The 17,166-nt window shown below is 37.3% G+C and overlaps 1 protein-coding gene across 1 annotated transcript; it reads right to left on the bottom strand.

Annotated features, from left to right (window-relative positions):
* Positions 1-2,608: 2,608 nt before the first annotated feature.
* Positions 2,609-15,165, bottom strand: LOC137048205 (probable thiopurine S-methyltransferase). Its single transcript, XM_067426254.1, has 10 exons — positions 15,125-15,165; positions 13,983-14,191; positions 9,892-10,014; positions 8,607-8,699; positions 8,399-8,531; positions 4,882-4,934; positions 4,739-4,813; positions 4,578-4,663; positions 4,441-4,485; positions 2,609-2,786 (listed from the first exon to the last, which is right to left on the bottom strand). The coding sequence occupies exons 3-10, from the start codon at positions 9,984-9,986 to the stop codon at positions 2,668-2,670; spliced, it is 699 nt and encodes a 232-aa protein (XP_067282355.1). The 5' UTR covers positions 9,987-10,014; positions 13,983-14,191; positions 15,125-15,165; the 3' UTR covers positions 2,609-2,667.
* Positions 15,166-17,166: the final 2,001 nt, after the last annotated feature.

Consider the following 17,166-nt stretch of genomic DNA (forward strand, 5'->3'; position numbering starts at 1 on the left):
ATCACACAGAAGGAGTTTTTTGAGAAAGTAAAAATGCAGAATGTTTCCTGTGATGGGTAGGTTTAGGGGCAGTGTGTGTGTGTGTGTCTGTGTGTGTGATGGGTAGGTTTAGGGGCAGTGTGTGTGTGTGTGTGTGTGTGTGTGTGTGTGTGTGATGGGTAGGTTTAGGGGCAGGGGCGGTGTAGGGGGATAGGATGTACAGTTTGTACAGTACGAAATCAATTACGCCTATGGAAAGTCCCCATAAAACATGGAAACACGACGTGTGTGTGTGTGTGTGTGTGTGTGTGTGTGTGTGTGTGTGTGTGTGTGTGTGTGTGTGTGTGTGTGTGTGTGTATGACCATGCCCAAAACCAATCATAAGGGTCAATTTAGCTGAATAAATGAGATGTCCATTGATTTATGGTTTGATAGGATAGGACACTATTTGATAATATGGAATCTGAGGGTGCAAAAAAAAATCTAAATATTGAGAAAATAATTTAAAGTTGTCCAAATGAAGTCCTTAGCAATGCATATTACTACTAATAACTAATAATACAGTTTTGCAATTTACTAAATATCTCTCATGGAAAATGACCATAATATCCTAATGATTTTTGGCATATCCGATCATTTTGACCCACAGTGTGTGTTGTTGGCTACTGCCAAAGATATACCCGTGAGATTTAGGACCGGTTTTGTGCTCCACATGTTCTAAGAATATTTAGCTAATGCTCACCTTAAAGGGTTAGTTCACCCAAAAATGAAATGTCTGTCATTAACTCCTCACCCTAATGTCGCTCCACACCCGTAAGACCTCCGTTCATCTTCACACACAGTTTAAGATATTTTATATTTAGTCCGAGAGCGTATGCAAGTGTATGCACACTATACTGTCCATGTCCAGAAAGGGAATAAAAACATCATCACAGTAGTCCATATGAGACATCAGTGGGTTAATTAGAGTCTCTTGAAGCATCCAAAATACATTTGGGTCCAAAAATAACAAAAACTACGACTTTATTCAGCATTGGCTTCTCTTCCGCGTTTGTGTTCAATCCTCAAATAAAGATTCAAACGGTTATGAATCAGTGAATCGACTCATGATTCGGATCGCCAATGTCTCGTGATTTCAGCAGTTTGACACGCGATCATGGGAAGGTCAGTTTCTGCACTTCCACAGCCATTAACTGTACATAATAATAATGAGAATGCCTTCATTTATCTAAATGATTTCTTAACCGTTCACATACATTTGAGCTGGAAAGGCATTTCTGAAGGCATTCTCCAGGGACCATTCTTGATGTTTCCAGCATATTGTAAAGTGTCCTTGAGCACTGGAAAGGCTATATAAATAAAACGTATTATTATTGCCATACAGTCGGTTACCAAATTCCGGCAGATTGAAATTCTTGCTTGCTTGTAAGCCTTTAAATTACTTTTAAAAGTGACATAAAACACATTTCAGTATTTACTCAGATGCTGTAAAGTATCTCAACCCATAAGCATTAAATAAAAACATAATAATAAAATACACTGATTATGTCAAATCTCTTACTGGATCTCTAGCAGTTGCACATAGTTTTTTATTTTTTATATATGCAATAAAAGGACAAGATAATTAAGATTAATTCTGAGTTTGTAAACTCAGTTGATATTTATACATATTCATAATACAATAAATATGGTCATAATCTTTAAATGCACCAATGCCACAGTTATTTATATATATATATATATATAGTAAACAGAAATTGAAGTAAATACATGTTATTAACAAATTATTTATATATATATACTAATAATTTGTTAATAACATGTATTTACTTCAATTGGCTCATTGTTTCTGCCTTAAGTTATTACATTATATATTAATATATTGTTAGCTAACTGATTTGTATATTTACATTTCTTAAATCCATAACTTGGACAGTCTCCTCTGATAACAGATCACTCTAAACCAGTCTTTATGCTTTTCTATTGTGTATTCTATTCGTAAATGTTTATTTACTATGTCTTGTTGTTGTATTTGTGTGTGTGTGTGTGTGTGTGTGTGGGCATGTTTTTGTGACATATGAGGACTCAAATGTGTATAATGCCATGGGTATGACACAGGTATTACAGGAGAGGGTGAAATATGAGGACATTACCCATGGCCCCACTTTACAAAAGGCTTATAAATCACACAGGAGGAGTTTTTATGAGAAAGTAAAAATGCAGAATGTTTCCTGTGATGGGTAGGTTTAGGGGCAGTGTGTGTGTGTGTGTGTGTGTGTGTGATGGGTAGGTTTAGGGGCAGTGTGTGTGTGTGATGGGTAGGTTTAGGAGCAGGGGCTGTGTAAGGGGCTAGAAAATACGGGTTGTACAGTGTGTGTGTGTGTGTGTGTGTACGCACGCACTGGAAGTGTTTGAACACTTGGCAGTGAAGCTCTTGATTCTGATGAAACGAACAGGAAAATGTCAAACTACTGCCCTCTAGTGGTCAAACTGAGAACTCACATCTCTCACTCAGCCACTAGTCCAGATATGAAACAGAATATTTTAAAATTAATGATTTATTAAAATATTTTACATTATGTTCAAATAAGAAACTTTCTAGGTTACTTTTATGAAAACAGACAAAAAATGCAATTAGTCTTTTATTAACACTTTTGTTGTTGCCATGTTTCATCCTCCAGTCGGAGATCACTGAGCTTTCGGAGTGAGGAGGTAGATTTTCTCTGTCAGTGAATCCAGTCCCCATGATTTGTGCCTTTCCTCGAAGCTGTCCATCGTCTGAATCAGCTCAATGTCGCAGCCCCCTCCTGAAATATCACACACACTGCAATGATTATCGGATCAGACAACAATAGAGAAATAAAAGCTCTACACCAATCAGGCATAACATTATAAGTAAGTAACACTGATGATCTCTTCATCACGGCTCCTGTTAGTGGGTGGGATATATTAGGCAGCAATACATTTGTTGACTCACATACTGTGAACATTTAGTCCTCAGAGTTGATGTGTGTGAAGCAGGAGAAATGGGCAAGCGTAAGGATTTGAGCGAGTTTGGCCAGATTGTGACGGCTAGACGACTGGGTCAGAGCATCTCCAAAACTGCAGCTCTTGTGGGCTGTTCCCGGTCTGCAGTGGTCAGTATCTATCAAAAGTGCTCCAAGGAAGGACCAGTGGAGAACCGGCCACAGGGTCATGGGCGGCCAAGGCTCATTGATGCACGTGGGGAGCGAAGGCTGGCCCGTGGGGTCCGATCAAACAGACGAGCTACTGGAGCTCAAACTGCTCCCGAAGTTAATGCTGGTTCTGATAGAAAGCTGTCAGAATACACAGAGCAGCTCAGTTTGAGGCGTATGGACCAGTCAGGGTGACCTCTGACCCCTGACCCCGCCGAAAGCACCAACAGTGGCACGTGAGCATCAGAACTGGACCACGGAGCAATGGAAGAAGGTGGCCTGGTCTGAGGAATCACGTGTTCTTTTACATCACGTGGATGGCCGGGTGTGTGTGTGTGTGTGTGTGGCGTACCTGGGGAACACATGGCCCCAGGATGCACTATGGGAAGAAGGCGAGCGGGCGGAGGCAGTGTGATGCTTTGGCCAATGTTCTGCTGGGAAACCTTGGGTCCTCCATCCATGTGGATGTTACTTTGACACGCTCCACCTACCTAAGCATTGCTGAGACCATGTTCAGCCTTTGATGGAAACGGTATTCTGGTGGCTGTGGCTCTTCCAGCAGGATAATGCTCCTGACACAAAGCACAAATGCTTCAGGAATGGTTTGAGGAGCACAACGACCAGTTTGAGGCGTCGACTCGGCCTCCAGATTCCCCAGATCTCAATCCAATCGAGCATCTGTGGGATGAGCCGAACAAACAAGTCCGATCCATGGAGGCCCCACCTGGCAACTTACAGGACTTAAAGGAACTTTGTAAAAAATGTATTTCAATGAATCATAAAATGGCCCTGATACGTCACTAGACATTAAGAAATCATGTTAATAAACACTTCTATCACTGACAACAGTAGTCCGGCCAGATATTGTCATTATAAAGTTGTTGTTGCAGCTCAACTGATGTTGATGTTGACATGTTGTGCTTTGACCTGAAGCTCCACCCTCCACCTATCGACCAATCATGAAGTCAGTAGTGTTTCGGGTTGCCAGATCTGCTAGTTACCACAGCAGCAGATCTACAAACGTTCTGCTGATCCTGCAGCCAATCTGGCAACCTTGGCTCGGGGGGAGGGGAAAGTGATTGCAGTACCAGTTTCGGCCACAATCTTACATACAGTTCCTTTAAAGGATCTGCTGCTAACATCTTGGTCCAAGATACCACAGCACACCTTCAGTGGTCCAGTGGAGTGCAGGCCTCGACGGGTCAGGGGGACCAACACAATATTAGTCATAATGTTATGGCTGATTGGTGTATAATGCAGAATAAATAACATCTCCAAAACTCACCAAACACATTTTTTACATCCTCTTCTGACACAATAAACGGTGGACCTGCATGTCAAATGTGGCGACAGGAAGGATCAAATACTAAAATAAATATGCTTTATAATTATTAAAAATAACTCTTTCTCTCCTGAGATTACCTTTGTACAGCTCAGGGTTGTATTCTATCGTGTCCACCAGATATCTGCAGTCATTGTTCATTAGAGAAATAAGGAGAGTGCCATACCTTTGGGATCAAGAGAGGATGTATTCAAATACAGTCCCACTAAAAATGAACGTGAAATATTGATTTAATACGCACTTCTGCCTGTCACACGGGTTTATGGCCACCAGTGCTCCTCTATCCCAAATCCCGCCGAACCGTCCCGCAACAGCACTGCGAGACCAAGAGAGCATTTAATGCGTGTCGTTTTATCATCTAAAATAAGAACGTATAAAACGCACCTGGAGATCTTGAATAAATCACACTGATAGATGGAGATCTTTCCATCTGTGCTCTGAGAACAAGGAAAATGCATTAGTTGAGAGAGCGTGACAGAAACATCATGTCTGCTTCCATTAATGAAAGCTGAAGCACTGCGACCATCCGTCTGTATTAATCTGAGGAAAGCCATCATAACAATACAGCGCTAGACACATTACTTTAAGTGTAAGAGCGCCGCAGCCATTTGTAATTTTAAAGTGCAATGATCTCGGTGTCATTTTATCTGTAACCGTCACAAACACACTCGATTCTAGTGCATTTATTTACATTTATACAAAAGCTCACTCATAAAAACTTCACTTGTTTCATTACTGGATGAATCAGTGTTTATGAGCGAATCTCTTGAGTGAATGATTCAATGACTCACTCATAAAGACTTCACTTGTTTCATTACTGGATGAATCAGTGTTTTGAATGAATCTCTTGAATGAATGATTCAATGACTCACTCATAAAGACTTGCCTTGTTTCATTACTGGATGAATCAGTGTTTATGAGCGAATCTCTTGAGTGAATGATTCAATGACTCACTCATTAAGACTTCACTTGTTTCATTACTGGATGAATCAGTGTTTATGAGCGAATCTCTTGAGTGAATGATTCAATGACTCACTCATTAAGACTTCACTTGTTTCATTACTGGATGAATCAGTGTTTTGAATGAATCTCTTGAATGAATGATTCAATGACTCACTCATAAAGACTTGCCTTGTTTCATTACTGGATGAATCAGTGTTTATGAGCGAATCTCTTGAGTGAATGATTCAATGACTCACTCATTAAAGGACAGCTTTGGGGGCATAAACGTAACGGTCGTCTTTGGGCCTCTTAACAGACACAATGCAATTAAAATGTCTGTCCAACATGAACAGGTCCCTTACACGACAACAAGATTATTTTAAATTACTGCACATCTTTCCTCAAGCCGGGTGTGCCCAAATGGAAGGATTAATAAAGTGTACATTACCTCCACAGCGGCTGCACCCGTCTTTAACCACAGAAGGGCATTATTCTTCAACCGGCCCGGCTGTGTTGTGTCTGCGCAAGTTAGTCGAGTGTTCGCTGCAAATTTGTACAATTCGGAAAGGCACAAACGCCAACCATTTCTTCTTCACTCGTGAGCCTGATCGGATCATCACTCTAGTGATGCCCAGCCATGAACGAATCGTTCTTTTGAACCGGTTCTTTTTAGTGAACCGGGCGAACCAGTTCACCAAATCGGACTGAATCATTCTAAACGGTTCGCGTCTCAAATCAGCGCTGATCGCACACGTTACTTTAGTTACTCACTTTCTGACAAGAGTGACAGTCCCTCCGTATATAAATAAACTAATGTCTTGAATTATATGTTGTAACTCCAACCGTTCACTGAACTGAGTCATGTTTTGCTGAGAGATCTGATGAACTCACGAGCCGCTGATACTGAGCATGAGCGAGTAACTGAACGAGCAGCGGTCCTCAGGATCAGCAGAACAGAATCAAAAACGATTTCTCTCGGACACGTTCAATACTGAGGACCGACGAGCCGATGAGCAGAGCCTCTACTCCCCACTGGACTGGTTTTCCGGCTACCGCTGTGTTCCCACGGGACTTCAGCGCGAGACACAGCTAGCCGCCTAAAACAGGTGAATTTAAACAATGGCTAAGTGGCTAAACGCATCTCATTGTCATGTAAGGAACCTGTTCATATTGGACAGACATTTTAATTGCATTTTGTGTCTGTTAAGATGCCCAAAGACACCCGTTACGTTTATGCCCCCAAAGCGCCGTTTTAGCTGAGCGGGGGCTCTGGGCATTAACTGTAATAACTCTGCGTTGCAAACACCAATCCGGTTCGGTTTTTTTTCTATAGACTGTACTCACAAAGATATAACGATCAAGATAAACTTAAAAATTCGCCGGAGTTGTCCTATAAGACTTCACTTGTTTCATTACTGGATGAATCAGTGTTTTTGAAATAATCACTTGAGTGAATGATTCAATGACTCACTCATTAAGACTTCACTTGTTTCATTACTGGATGAATCAGTGTTTTTGAATGAATCACTTGAGTGAATGATTCAATGACTCACTCATTAAGACTTCACTTGTTTCATTACTGGATGAATCAGTGTTTTTGAATGAATCACTTGAGTGAATGATTCAATGACTCACTCATTAAGACTTCACTTGTTTCATTACTGGATGAATCAGTGTTTTTGAGCGAATCTCGAGTGAATGATTCAATGACTCACTCATAAAAACTTCACTTGTTTCATTACTGGATGAATCAGTGTTTTTGAATGAATCACTTGAGTGAATGATTCACTCATTAAGACTTCACTTGTTTCATTACTGGATGAATCAGTGTTTTTGAATGAATCACTTGAGTGAATGATTCAATGACTCACTCATTAAGACTTCACTTGTTTCATTACTGGATGAATCAGTGTTTTTGAATGAATCACTTAAGTGAATGATTCAATGACTCACTCATTAAGACTTCACTTGTTTCATTACTGGATGAATCAGTGTTTTTGAATGAATCACTTGAGTGAATGATTCAATGACTCACTCATTAAGACTTCACTTGTTTCATTACTGGATGAATCAGTGTTTTTGAGCGAATCTCGAGTGAATGATTCAATGACTCACTCATAAAAACTTCACTTGTTTCATTACTGGATGAATCAGTGTTTTTGAATGAATCACTTGAGTGAATGATTCACTCATTAAGACTTCACTTGTTTCATTACTGGATGAATCAGTGTTTTTGAATGAATCACTTGAGTGAATGATTCAATGACTCACTCATTAAGACTTCACTTGTTTCATTACTGGATGAATCAGTGTTTTTGAATGAATCACTTGAGTGAATGATTCAATGACTCACTCATTAAGACTTCACTTGTTTCATTACTGGATGAATCAGTGTTTTTGAATGAATCACTTGAGTGAATGATTCAATGACTCACTCATTAAGACTTCACTTGTTTCATTACTGGATGAATTAGTGTTTTTTAACGAATCTCTTGAACTAATGATTCAATGACTCACTCATTAAGACTTCACTTGTTTCATTACTGGATGAATTAGTGTTTTTTAACGAATCTCTTGAACTAATGATTCAATGTCAAATAAATTGTAATAGTCACTTGTCTCCACCTACTGGTGTGACAATGTAATTGATACAATGTTTGTTTGAAGTGTCAAGTTGCTTTCAAAAAGTGATTTACTCTATTGTGATATATATAAAATACACACATGACAGCGGGACCAGCGGCAACGCAAACGTTGAATGTTCACTGTGATCGTACGTCAAAAGGTTCAATAGACATAGATGAACTGCAGTCATTTAGGAATAAGATTGCGTGGGTGTCTGAATCAAGATCCACATGTTTGGCAGATCCAGTGGACAGTAACTCGAAGTATGATTTATGGGAACTGTAGTTGTGTTATTGCGAACACTATAGATGACAAACATGAGACTCTCAGACACCTTGAAAAGCTTCGCTCCAGGAATAGCTGGTACTTGTTCTTCATTATAAGCAAGATGTTGTTCTTCAAAGAACTGTCGAATTCCTTTCTCAGAAATTTCGACTCCAACAACTGTGTGACCCATATCAGCCAGCCTGAGAAAGAACATGAACATTTTAGGGAGAGATTTTTAACATTATTCACTGAAACAGAAACTTTAGGCCTCGTACCACTTCATGTCTACAGCTTTTCCACACAGTGGGAAGAACCACCGAATCGCCTTTCGTCCGCATACAACTTTGTCCAAGTTGTTTTCTAGCAAACTACCAAGGTGGATTGAAACAAATGAAAGTGAGAGTTTTAGAATAAAACAATACATTGATATCATTTATGTGTGGCTCCTGCATACAGTGTCTACATAATTAAGCTTGAATGTTGATTATTTCCTCATATTCTCCATTGTTGCAGCTCCTCTCTTCCCAGTCTGTCAGTAACTCTTTTTTGTGTGTGTGTATTAACTTGCACGGATTAATTGTTCACCCTAAGACTTGAAATATGTGCTAACAAAGTAAATGGTGTCAATTTTTATTTCATGAGGACTTTAAAGGGTTAGTTCAGCCAAAAATGAAATGTCTGTCATTATCTCCTCTCCCTAATGTCGCTCCACACCCGTAAGACCTCCGTTCATCTTCACACACAGTTTAAGATATTTTATATTTAGTCCGAGAGCGTATGCAAGTGTATGCACACTATACTGTCCATGTCCAGAAAGGGAATAAAAACATCATCACAGTAGTCCATATGAGACATCAGTGGGTTAATTAGGGTTTCTGCAGGTTTCACAAAGTCAAAATTAAGACTTTAAGACCTTTTTAAGACACTTGTGAATTAAATTTAGGACCTATATCGCGCAATAAAAACATACAAAGGAAATGCAAAACCACTACATTCCTTGCAACGCAAATTGAATTATTTAAATTGAACATAGTATTGGTAAACTTGCACTTATTCATAGCTCTATATATATATAGAGCAAATTGATTCATGATTCGGATCGCGAGTCAAACTGCTGAAATCACGTGACATTGACGATCCGAATCATGAATCGATTCACTGATTCATAACCGTTTGAATCTTTATTTGAGGATTGAACACAAACGCAGAAGAGAAGCCAATGCTGAATAAAGTCGTAGTTTTTGTTATTTTTGGACCCAAATGTATTTTGGATGCTTCAAGAGACTCTAATTAACCCACTGATGTCTCATATGGACTACTGTGATGATGTTTTTATTCCCTTTCTGGACATGGACAGTATAGTGTGCATACACTTGCATACGCTCTCGGACTAAATATAAAATATCTTAAACTGTGTGTGAAGATGAACGGAGGTCTTACGGGTGTGGAGCGACATTAGGGAGAGGAGTTAATGACAGACATTTCATTTTTGGCTGAACTAACCCTTTAATATGCATGAGTATAGTGTTGATATTAATAAGTGTGTGACTCTGTGATTACTTGTGCACTTGAGGTCGGTGAAAGCCAGTTCTTCCCTCGTGCCAGCGGTCCTCCCACTCAGACAGAGCCATCACCCGCTGGGCCTGAGCCGACATCTCTTCTCGTCAGGTTAGTGGACCGTTCCTATGTGCAAATAATAAAATGGGTCATTCCATGTCAACTCAACCAGAACCCTGCCTAAATTTTAGATTTTTTAAAGATGCCCTAGAATGAAAAATTGAATTAACCTTGCCATTGTGAAATAATAAGAGTTCAGTACATGGACATCACATACTGTGAGTCTCAAACACCATTGCCTCCTATTTTTTATGTAAATCTCGTAAATCAAAACCTCAACAGTGCTTCTCAACATAAACCCAACCATGACGCAAGCGTAGGGGATCATTAATATGCACGCCCCCAACATTTGCATCTGTCCAAACATGCCGAATCTACTAATCTACTTGTTTATTGGTGTTTTCAGATCGTCAGCGCGCGAGAGAGAGCTTGTGTGCATTTGGTTGCCAGATTGGACATGTTTAGGTAAAACACCTGATAGTATACGGGTTTCTTTTCACAGAAAAACTGTTTGGGGGATTTAATTACTGAAATCTGGCAACCGCACGAACGCGAGCCTTTTCTCGCGCGCGCATGATCTGAAAACACCAATAAACAAGTAAGCTGCATTTGATCAATCTCCGTTTGAGATGTTCTGCTTAAAGTGTCGTTCAGTCGGTCTGTGTTCTGTCAGGACTCACGAGCCGCTTCACTGAACTGCTGTGAGCTGCTGAAATAAGCCAATCAGAGCGGAGCTCCACATTAATATTCATGACCCTTACAAATAAGGCAAAAACAGAGCATTACATCCTCGGGACAATTTATAGGGTTGTAAATGGACCTGTAAAACTGTATCTGGATAATTTTTGCCCTTAAATAAGCCACATACTCTCTATGTAGATATCAGAGAACAATTTAACACACAAATCATTCTAGGGCACCTTTAAAGGCCCTCGATGGCTCAGTCCCAGAGATATGGAGATCTTAATGCGGCTCCATGAGTAAACTGGTCGATTTCAGTGATTGAAAATCAGATGTGGGTGATTTTGCACACATCTAATACTTTTATATTTAAAAAGGAATATCTGAAGAACAAATAATGTTATAACTAGAAATGTATGTTTCTAGAAATGTGTTTTCTATCATCTCAGAACATCTGAGTGCCATAAATATTCCTTTTCCAATTGTTTCATGGCTGTAACTCAAAAAGTATACAAGGTATGTTAATATCCTTCTAGATTTTCATTCTTAATTAACTTTTCTCATGGTTCAGTCCATTAGATACAGGGATCTCAAAGCAGCTCCATGTTCAAATTGTTTAATTTGACTAATATTCAGTGATGGAAGTCCAAATGTCATGTGAGAATTGTCATTTTGACCCTCCTCTACAAAACAGTGATTGCTCAGTCAATACACATCTGTGACATTTAATATTTTGGTTTTCATCACTATCTATGTTTGTCTGTCTACAGAAAAAAATATTAACAAACAAAAAATTGAGTTGGGGACATGAATTTGGTTGATTTGATACGGAATGACATAATCATGCGTAGTTAGAACAGCAAAATAAATAAGCAGAATATTTTTTTTTAAATGAGGAGAAAATGCTTTCCATATCAGTTCTTGTTGACGTCAAATGTGCATCTAATCGATCTGTTATCAGATTCATTTGACAGGTTGCGTGCCATGCACTCATACTCAAAAGGCATGAACTAAAGTATGCAAGATAAAAAAAAAATACCATACAGACTATATAAAATAAAGGTTCATCATGAGTATAGTACATTTCTATGTCTGTTTCTGCATTTAAAAATACTTTTAATTTACTATTCAGTCTATGTCAAGTTAATACTGTTAAACCAACACACATTTAATATTAATTAATAAATGATTGATAAGCGATTTTTGTGCAATAATAAATGTTTGTGTGAGGTCACCACTTGATTTGCAATGTCAAATGTAACTACAATCAGAGGTGGACAAAGTACACAACTTCATTACTAGAGTAAAAGTAAAACTATTACTGGTCAAATATTACTCCGTTACACGTGAAAGTTGTAAAAACAGATTTTTACTGGAGTAAAAGTACAGAAGTATTTGTTTTCAAAAGTACTCAAGTATCAAACGTAAATTTCCTGTTCTATGTCGCCTCATTATTTTATTATAGTTGTATAAATGCACATTATGCCATCATGGTTTAAGCCAGTCAGTGACGCTCCATCTGACACACTAGCAGACGACTAACTTAAACTCATTTAAATACTTGTAGAAAAGTTACAAAGCTCTTTATAAAGCTGCTGTCACTTTAAGGCCGAACGCACGGATCCAATACACTGATACACATCTGATATTCTCACAACTTTACTCTTCTCTTTCTCCCAGACGTTTACATTTTATAACATTTTATAAAACATGCATCTAGTGTATGCCAACTAAACTAATCTTTAATCTTTTTAGAAAACTGAAACATACTTTCTAATTATGGCCATGAGTGTGCCGAGGAAAACATCTTCCATTTCTATAAACTGATCAGTGTTTAAAAAATGTTGGGAAACTCTACAAGAGTGATTCCTGAAAGGCTTTCTGCAAAAACCCAAACACCTTTTAAAGAAGAAAAAAATCATCACTGACTTTCAAAGCTGCGACAGAAACGACTTTCGACTTCGAGGACCTTGATAGAAATGTAGTGGAATAAAGAGGACGATATTTGTCTTTCAAATGTAGTGAAGTTAAAGTCAGAAGTTTACAGAAAAAATAACACTCAAGTAAAGCACAGATACTCAAAAAGTGTCCTTAAGTACAGGACTGGAGTAAATGAGCTGAGTTAAGCCTAGTTCAGACTGCACGATTTTCAAACTCATCGGGGTCATTGCTCTATTCACACTGCATGACTATCTGGGGTATCATTCAGTCACTGCTGTGTTCACACTGCACGATGGTTTGACGACAGAGGAGTTCACACTGCATGACTGAACAAGAGGAAGAATCGCCGACAACTCTCTCGCTCTCCGGTGTTTCCCAAACACACGTGCGATGTGACAAGTAAACAACGCGAGATCACACGTGCGTCAGACCGGAGTTCTCGCGCGAAACTTGGAATTGTTATTAAAAATGATAAACTGCACAAAGTTTGCTTCAAATTGTATGTGCGCTGATTTGTGGAGAAAAAGAAAAAAGATTATGGCGGAAGAAATTGTTGGAGAGACAGAAGGAGCCAGGATTGTGTTCTGCAAAGACAGTTTGAGGTAAATAAATAATTATTTAATGTGCTGCTGCTGTGGCTGGATGTGCAAATGTTTGGCCTTTGTTTCTGTTTGATAGAATTGTAAATATATCTATTAAAATACTGAAATTCTGCTCTATAACTCCTCCCTGAACCTCCTGCTGCCCTGTATCTCACTCTCTCATTGGCTGTCGGTGTAATTTTCAGTCAGAACGCAGTTCACACAGCAGGAGTTTGAATCGCCGACAGCTCCAGATATTTAGCATGCCAAATATCTCACCGGCGTCGGCGACTCGTCGGCGATTCTCTCTGATCGCGTCTTTGATCATTCATACTGCGTGATTGTCACTCGCGTGCACGAGCACCGATTTGCCTGTGATCTAGGGCATTTGTCGGCGATTTCACAAAACCTGTCGGCGACTCAAAATCGGGGCAAAAGTCGGGCAGTGTGAACTAGGCTTTACTGTCCACCTCTGACTACAATGCACTATAGTAATCACATAAACTCTGACAAAATGACCAATGCTTCAAAAGTCTGAATTTTTACCTGATCTAAATGCAGAATCACAATGACAAAGCATAACGTGTATAATTTCTGCTCGGCCTAAAACTGACACACCGTTACTATGCCTTTAACACATTCATCACCTGACTGATCATTGGACCGTCAGTGGCCAATAAAAACAACAATGTTACTTTAACTTTAAAACATCTGCATGTGTCTTTATAAACTCACTGAGCACACTCAGACCGAATAAGTTAATCAATCTTTAGCTTGAATCTGCAGACGACAGTGTGAACATTCGGTAAGATTTGGGATGAGTTCTCTCACCTTTCCAGACAGAGACCACCAGATGAGCTTCTCGCGTGTGTCGCTTTGCTTTCATAACAGGGAGAGTTTGTGCGTGATGGGCGTGGCTTCCACACAACGTCACACGTCATAGAGACGCAGCCCTGCCTTTCGTCATTGTGAGGGAGCGCTCGGTCACGTGCTCTTGTGTTCTAGCGACTGTGCTAGAAAACCATGATGGCCTACAGGAGCTTTAGCACAAAATAAATACTATATAAGCGTTTTATGTAAAGTCATTTTGTTGAGAAATTGTGACAGACAAAAGTTTGTTACTTCTTAATTTTTTAGTTGTATTTATTTTATTTATTTAATTAATTATTTATTGTTGTTGATTGTTTTTAATTCTGTAGCAGTTTGAGATGTTTTTCAATATAAAGTGCATTATAAATACAATTCATTATTATTATTATTATTATTATTATTATTATTACAAATCAAATAACTTTAGAGATTGATCATCTATCTATCTATCTATCTATCTATATATATATATATATATATATATATATATATATATATACACAGTACTACATTATTAAAAAATAAATTTAATTAAATCATATAAAGTTATTATATATACAGCTCTGTGTGTGTGTGTGTGTGTGGGTGTGCGCGTGTGCGTATATATGACAAAAGTCAAAAGTCATATATATCAAATATATATATTTGAAAATGTTTAATCATATAAAATAATAAAAAAATACATATATATATATATATACACACACACACACACACACAGTACTACAGTATTATATATATATATATATATATATATATATATATATAATTTTATTTGATTAAAAATGTTCTAATATAAATGTTAAAGCATCAATTTACACCTTATTTTATTAATTTGTATTATTATTTAAAAAAATAAATAAATCTAGCATTAATAAGAGCACTTCCATTAATAGCTAGGTCTTCTCATGTTCCCTTATTAGCTGCATGACAATTAATTTAGCCTGGAGTTCATAGTAAAAAACTATGATCTATCACTGGTTCTGTTTTTCTTTCACAAGCTAATTGAGTCTCATTTGTTAGCAGTTTAAAGAGGCAAAAGAGAGGAAGAGACAAACTCATGTATACATTTCAGAAAGCATCTGTTTCTTGGCTATACGTACGGTTGGCAGACATCAGGATATAATCATGGCTTAATAACTGCGTTCTCCAGCGCCGTGGCCATTATGGAGGACTTTGATCTGTGATTCTGAGCAATTGATTTACTCAGTTTCATTTTTCAAAGGAGAGTCTGCCTTCAAGACCTCAATAAAACTCTCACAAAAGCCCGCTGAGGATGTTAAATGTCAATTTGCTTTAATGAAAACAATATGAGGCATGAAGAATGCTCTTTTCCCCTCGGTTTAATATGAATTTAAGGTTTTGCAGTGACCCTGTTTGCTTACAGGGTCGCTGCTAAATTAAGTTTTTATTCCTTTTTTTTTTTGCATTTTCAAACTCTTAATTTCTCTATTTTGCATACTATTTCAGATTATTTTACCCTTAAATAAAGTCGACAGTAAAAGCTCATTTCAGTTCCAGAGTCCAAATGCTTGCAGGAGTAACGCTGTGGAGAAAACACCAAAACTAGCCAAGAATTAAGCTTTATAAAGAAGCATGAAAGATGAAAGGAGCAGGGCTACTGAAGCTAACACTGCATGCAGAGGCAGAAACACTGCTACGCTGTTCTCAACGCTAATAATTGCATTATTTTCCTTCCCAGTAGTTTCACAGCAGGACGTCTCTTCTGGGATTATAGTGTTTATATTGGGATTATTTATTGTTTATATTGGGATTATTTTGGGATTATTTATTGTTTATATTGGGATTATTTTGGGATTATTTAGTGTTTATATTGGGATTATTTAGTGTTTATATTGGGATTATTTATTGTTTATATTGGGATTATTTTGGGATTATTTAGTGTTTATATTGGGATTATTTAGTGTTGATATTAGGATTATTTAGTGTTTACATTTGGGATTATTTATTGTTTATATTGGGATTATTTCTGGATTATTTAGTGTTTATATTGGGATTATTTAGTGTTTAAATTAGGATTATATAGTGTTTATATCGGGATTATTTCTGGATTATTTAGTGTTTATATTGGGATTATTTCTGGATTATTTAGTGTTTATATTGGGATTATTTAGTGTTTATATTGGGATTATTTAGTGTTTATATTGGGATTATTTAGTGTTTATATTGGGATTATTTCTGGATTATTTAGTGTTTATATTGGGATTATTTCTGGATTATTTAGTGTTTATATTGGGATTATTTCTGGATTATTTAGTGTTTATATTGGGATTATTTAGTGTTTATATTGGGATTATTTAGTGTTTATATTGGGATTATTTCTGGATTATTTAGTGTTTATATTGAGATTATTTCTGAATTATTTAGTGTTTATATTGGGATTATTTAGTGTTTATATTGGGATTATTTTGGGATTATTTAGTGTTTATATTGGGATTATTTAGTGTTGATATTAGGATTATTTAGTGTTTACATTTGGGATTATTTATTGTTTATATTGGGATTATTTCTGGATTATTTAGTGTTTATATTGGGATTATTTAGTGTTTAAATTAGGATTATATAGTGTTTATATCGGGATTATTTCTGGATTATTTAGTGTTTATATTGGGATTATTTCTGGATTATTTAGTGTTTATATTGGGATTATTTAGTGTTTATATTGGGATTATTTAGTGTTTATATTGGGATTATTTAGGTTTATATTGGGATTATTTAGTGTTTATATTGGGATTATTTCTGGATTATTTAGTGTTTATATTGGGATTATTTAGGTTTATATTGGAATTATTTAGTGTTTATATTGGGATTATTTATTGTTTATATTGGGATTATTTAGTGTTTATATTGGTATTATTTATTGTTTACATTTGGGATTATTTATTGTTTATATTGGGATTATTTAGTGTTTATATTGGGATTATTTCTGGATTATTTAGTGTTTATATTGTGATTTTTTTCGTACACATCAATAGGGAGAAGTTAGTCTGGTAAAAGCCAGAGCATTCTTAGTAGTAAATTATGGTCTGGCAAAGCTTCATAGACAAATCCTCTGTGTGTGTGTGTGTGTGTGTGTGTGTGTGTGTGTGTGTATGATCACACTCCTCATCCTCCTCATCAGTAG

The sequence above is a fragment of the Pseudorasbora parva genome, chromosome 19 (genome assembly GCF_024679245.1).
Source record: "Pseudorasbora parva isolate DD20220531a chromosome 19, ASM2467924v1, whole genome shotgun sequence".
Lineage (NCBI taxonomy): Eukaryota > Metazoa > Chordata > Actinopteri > Cypriniformes > Gobionidae > Pseudorasbora > Pseudorasbora parva.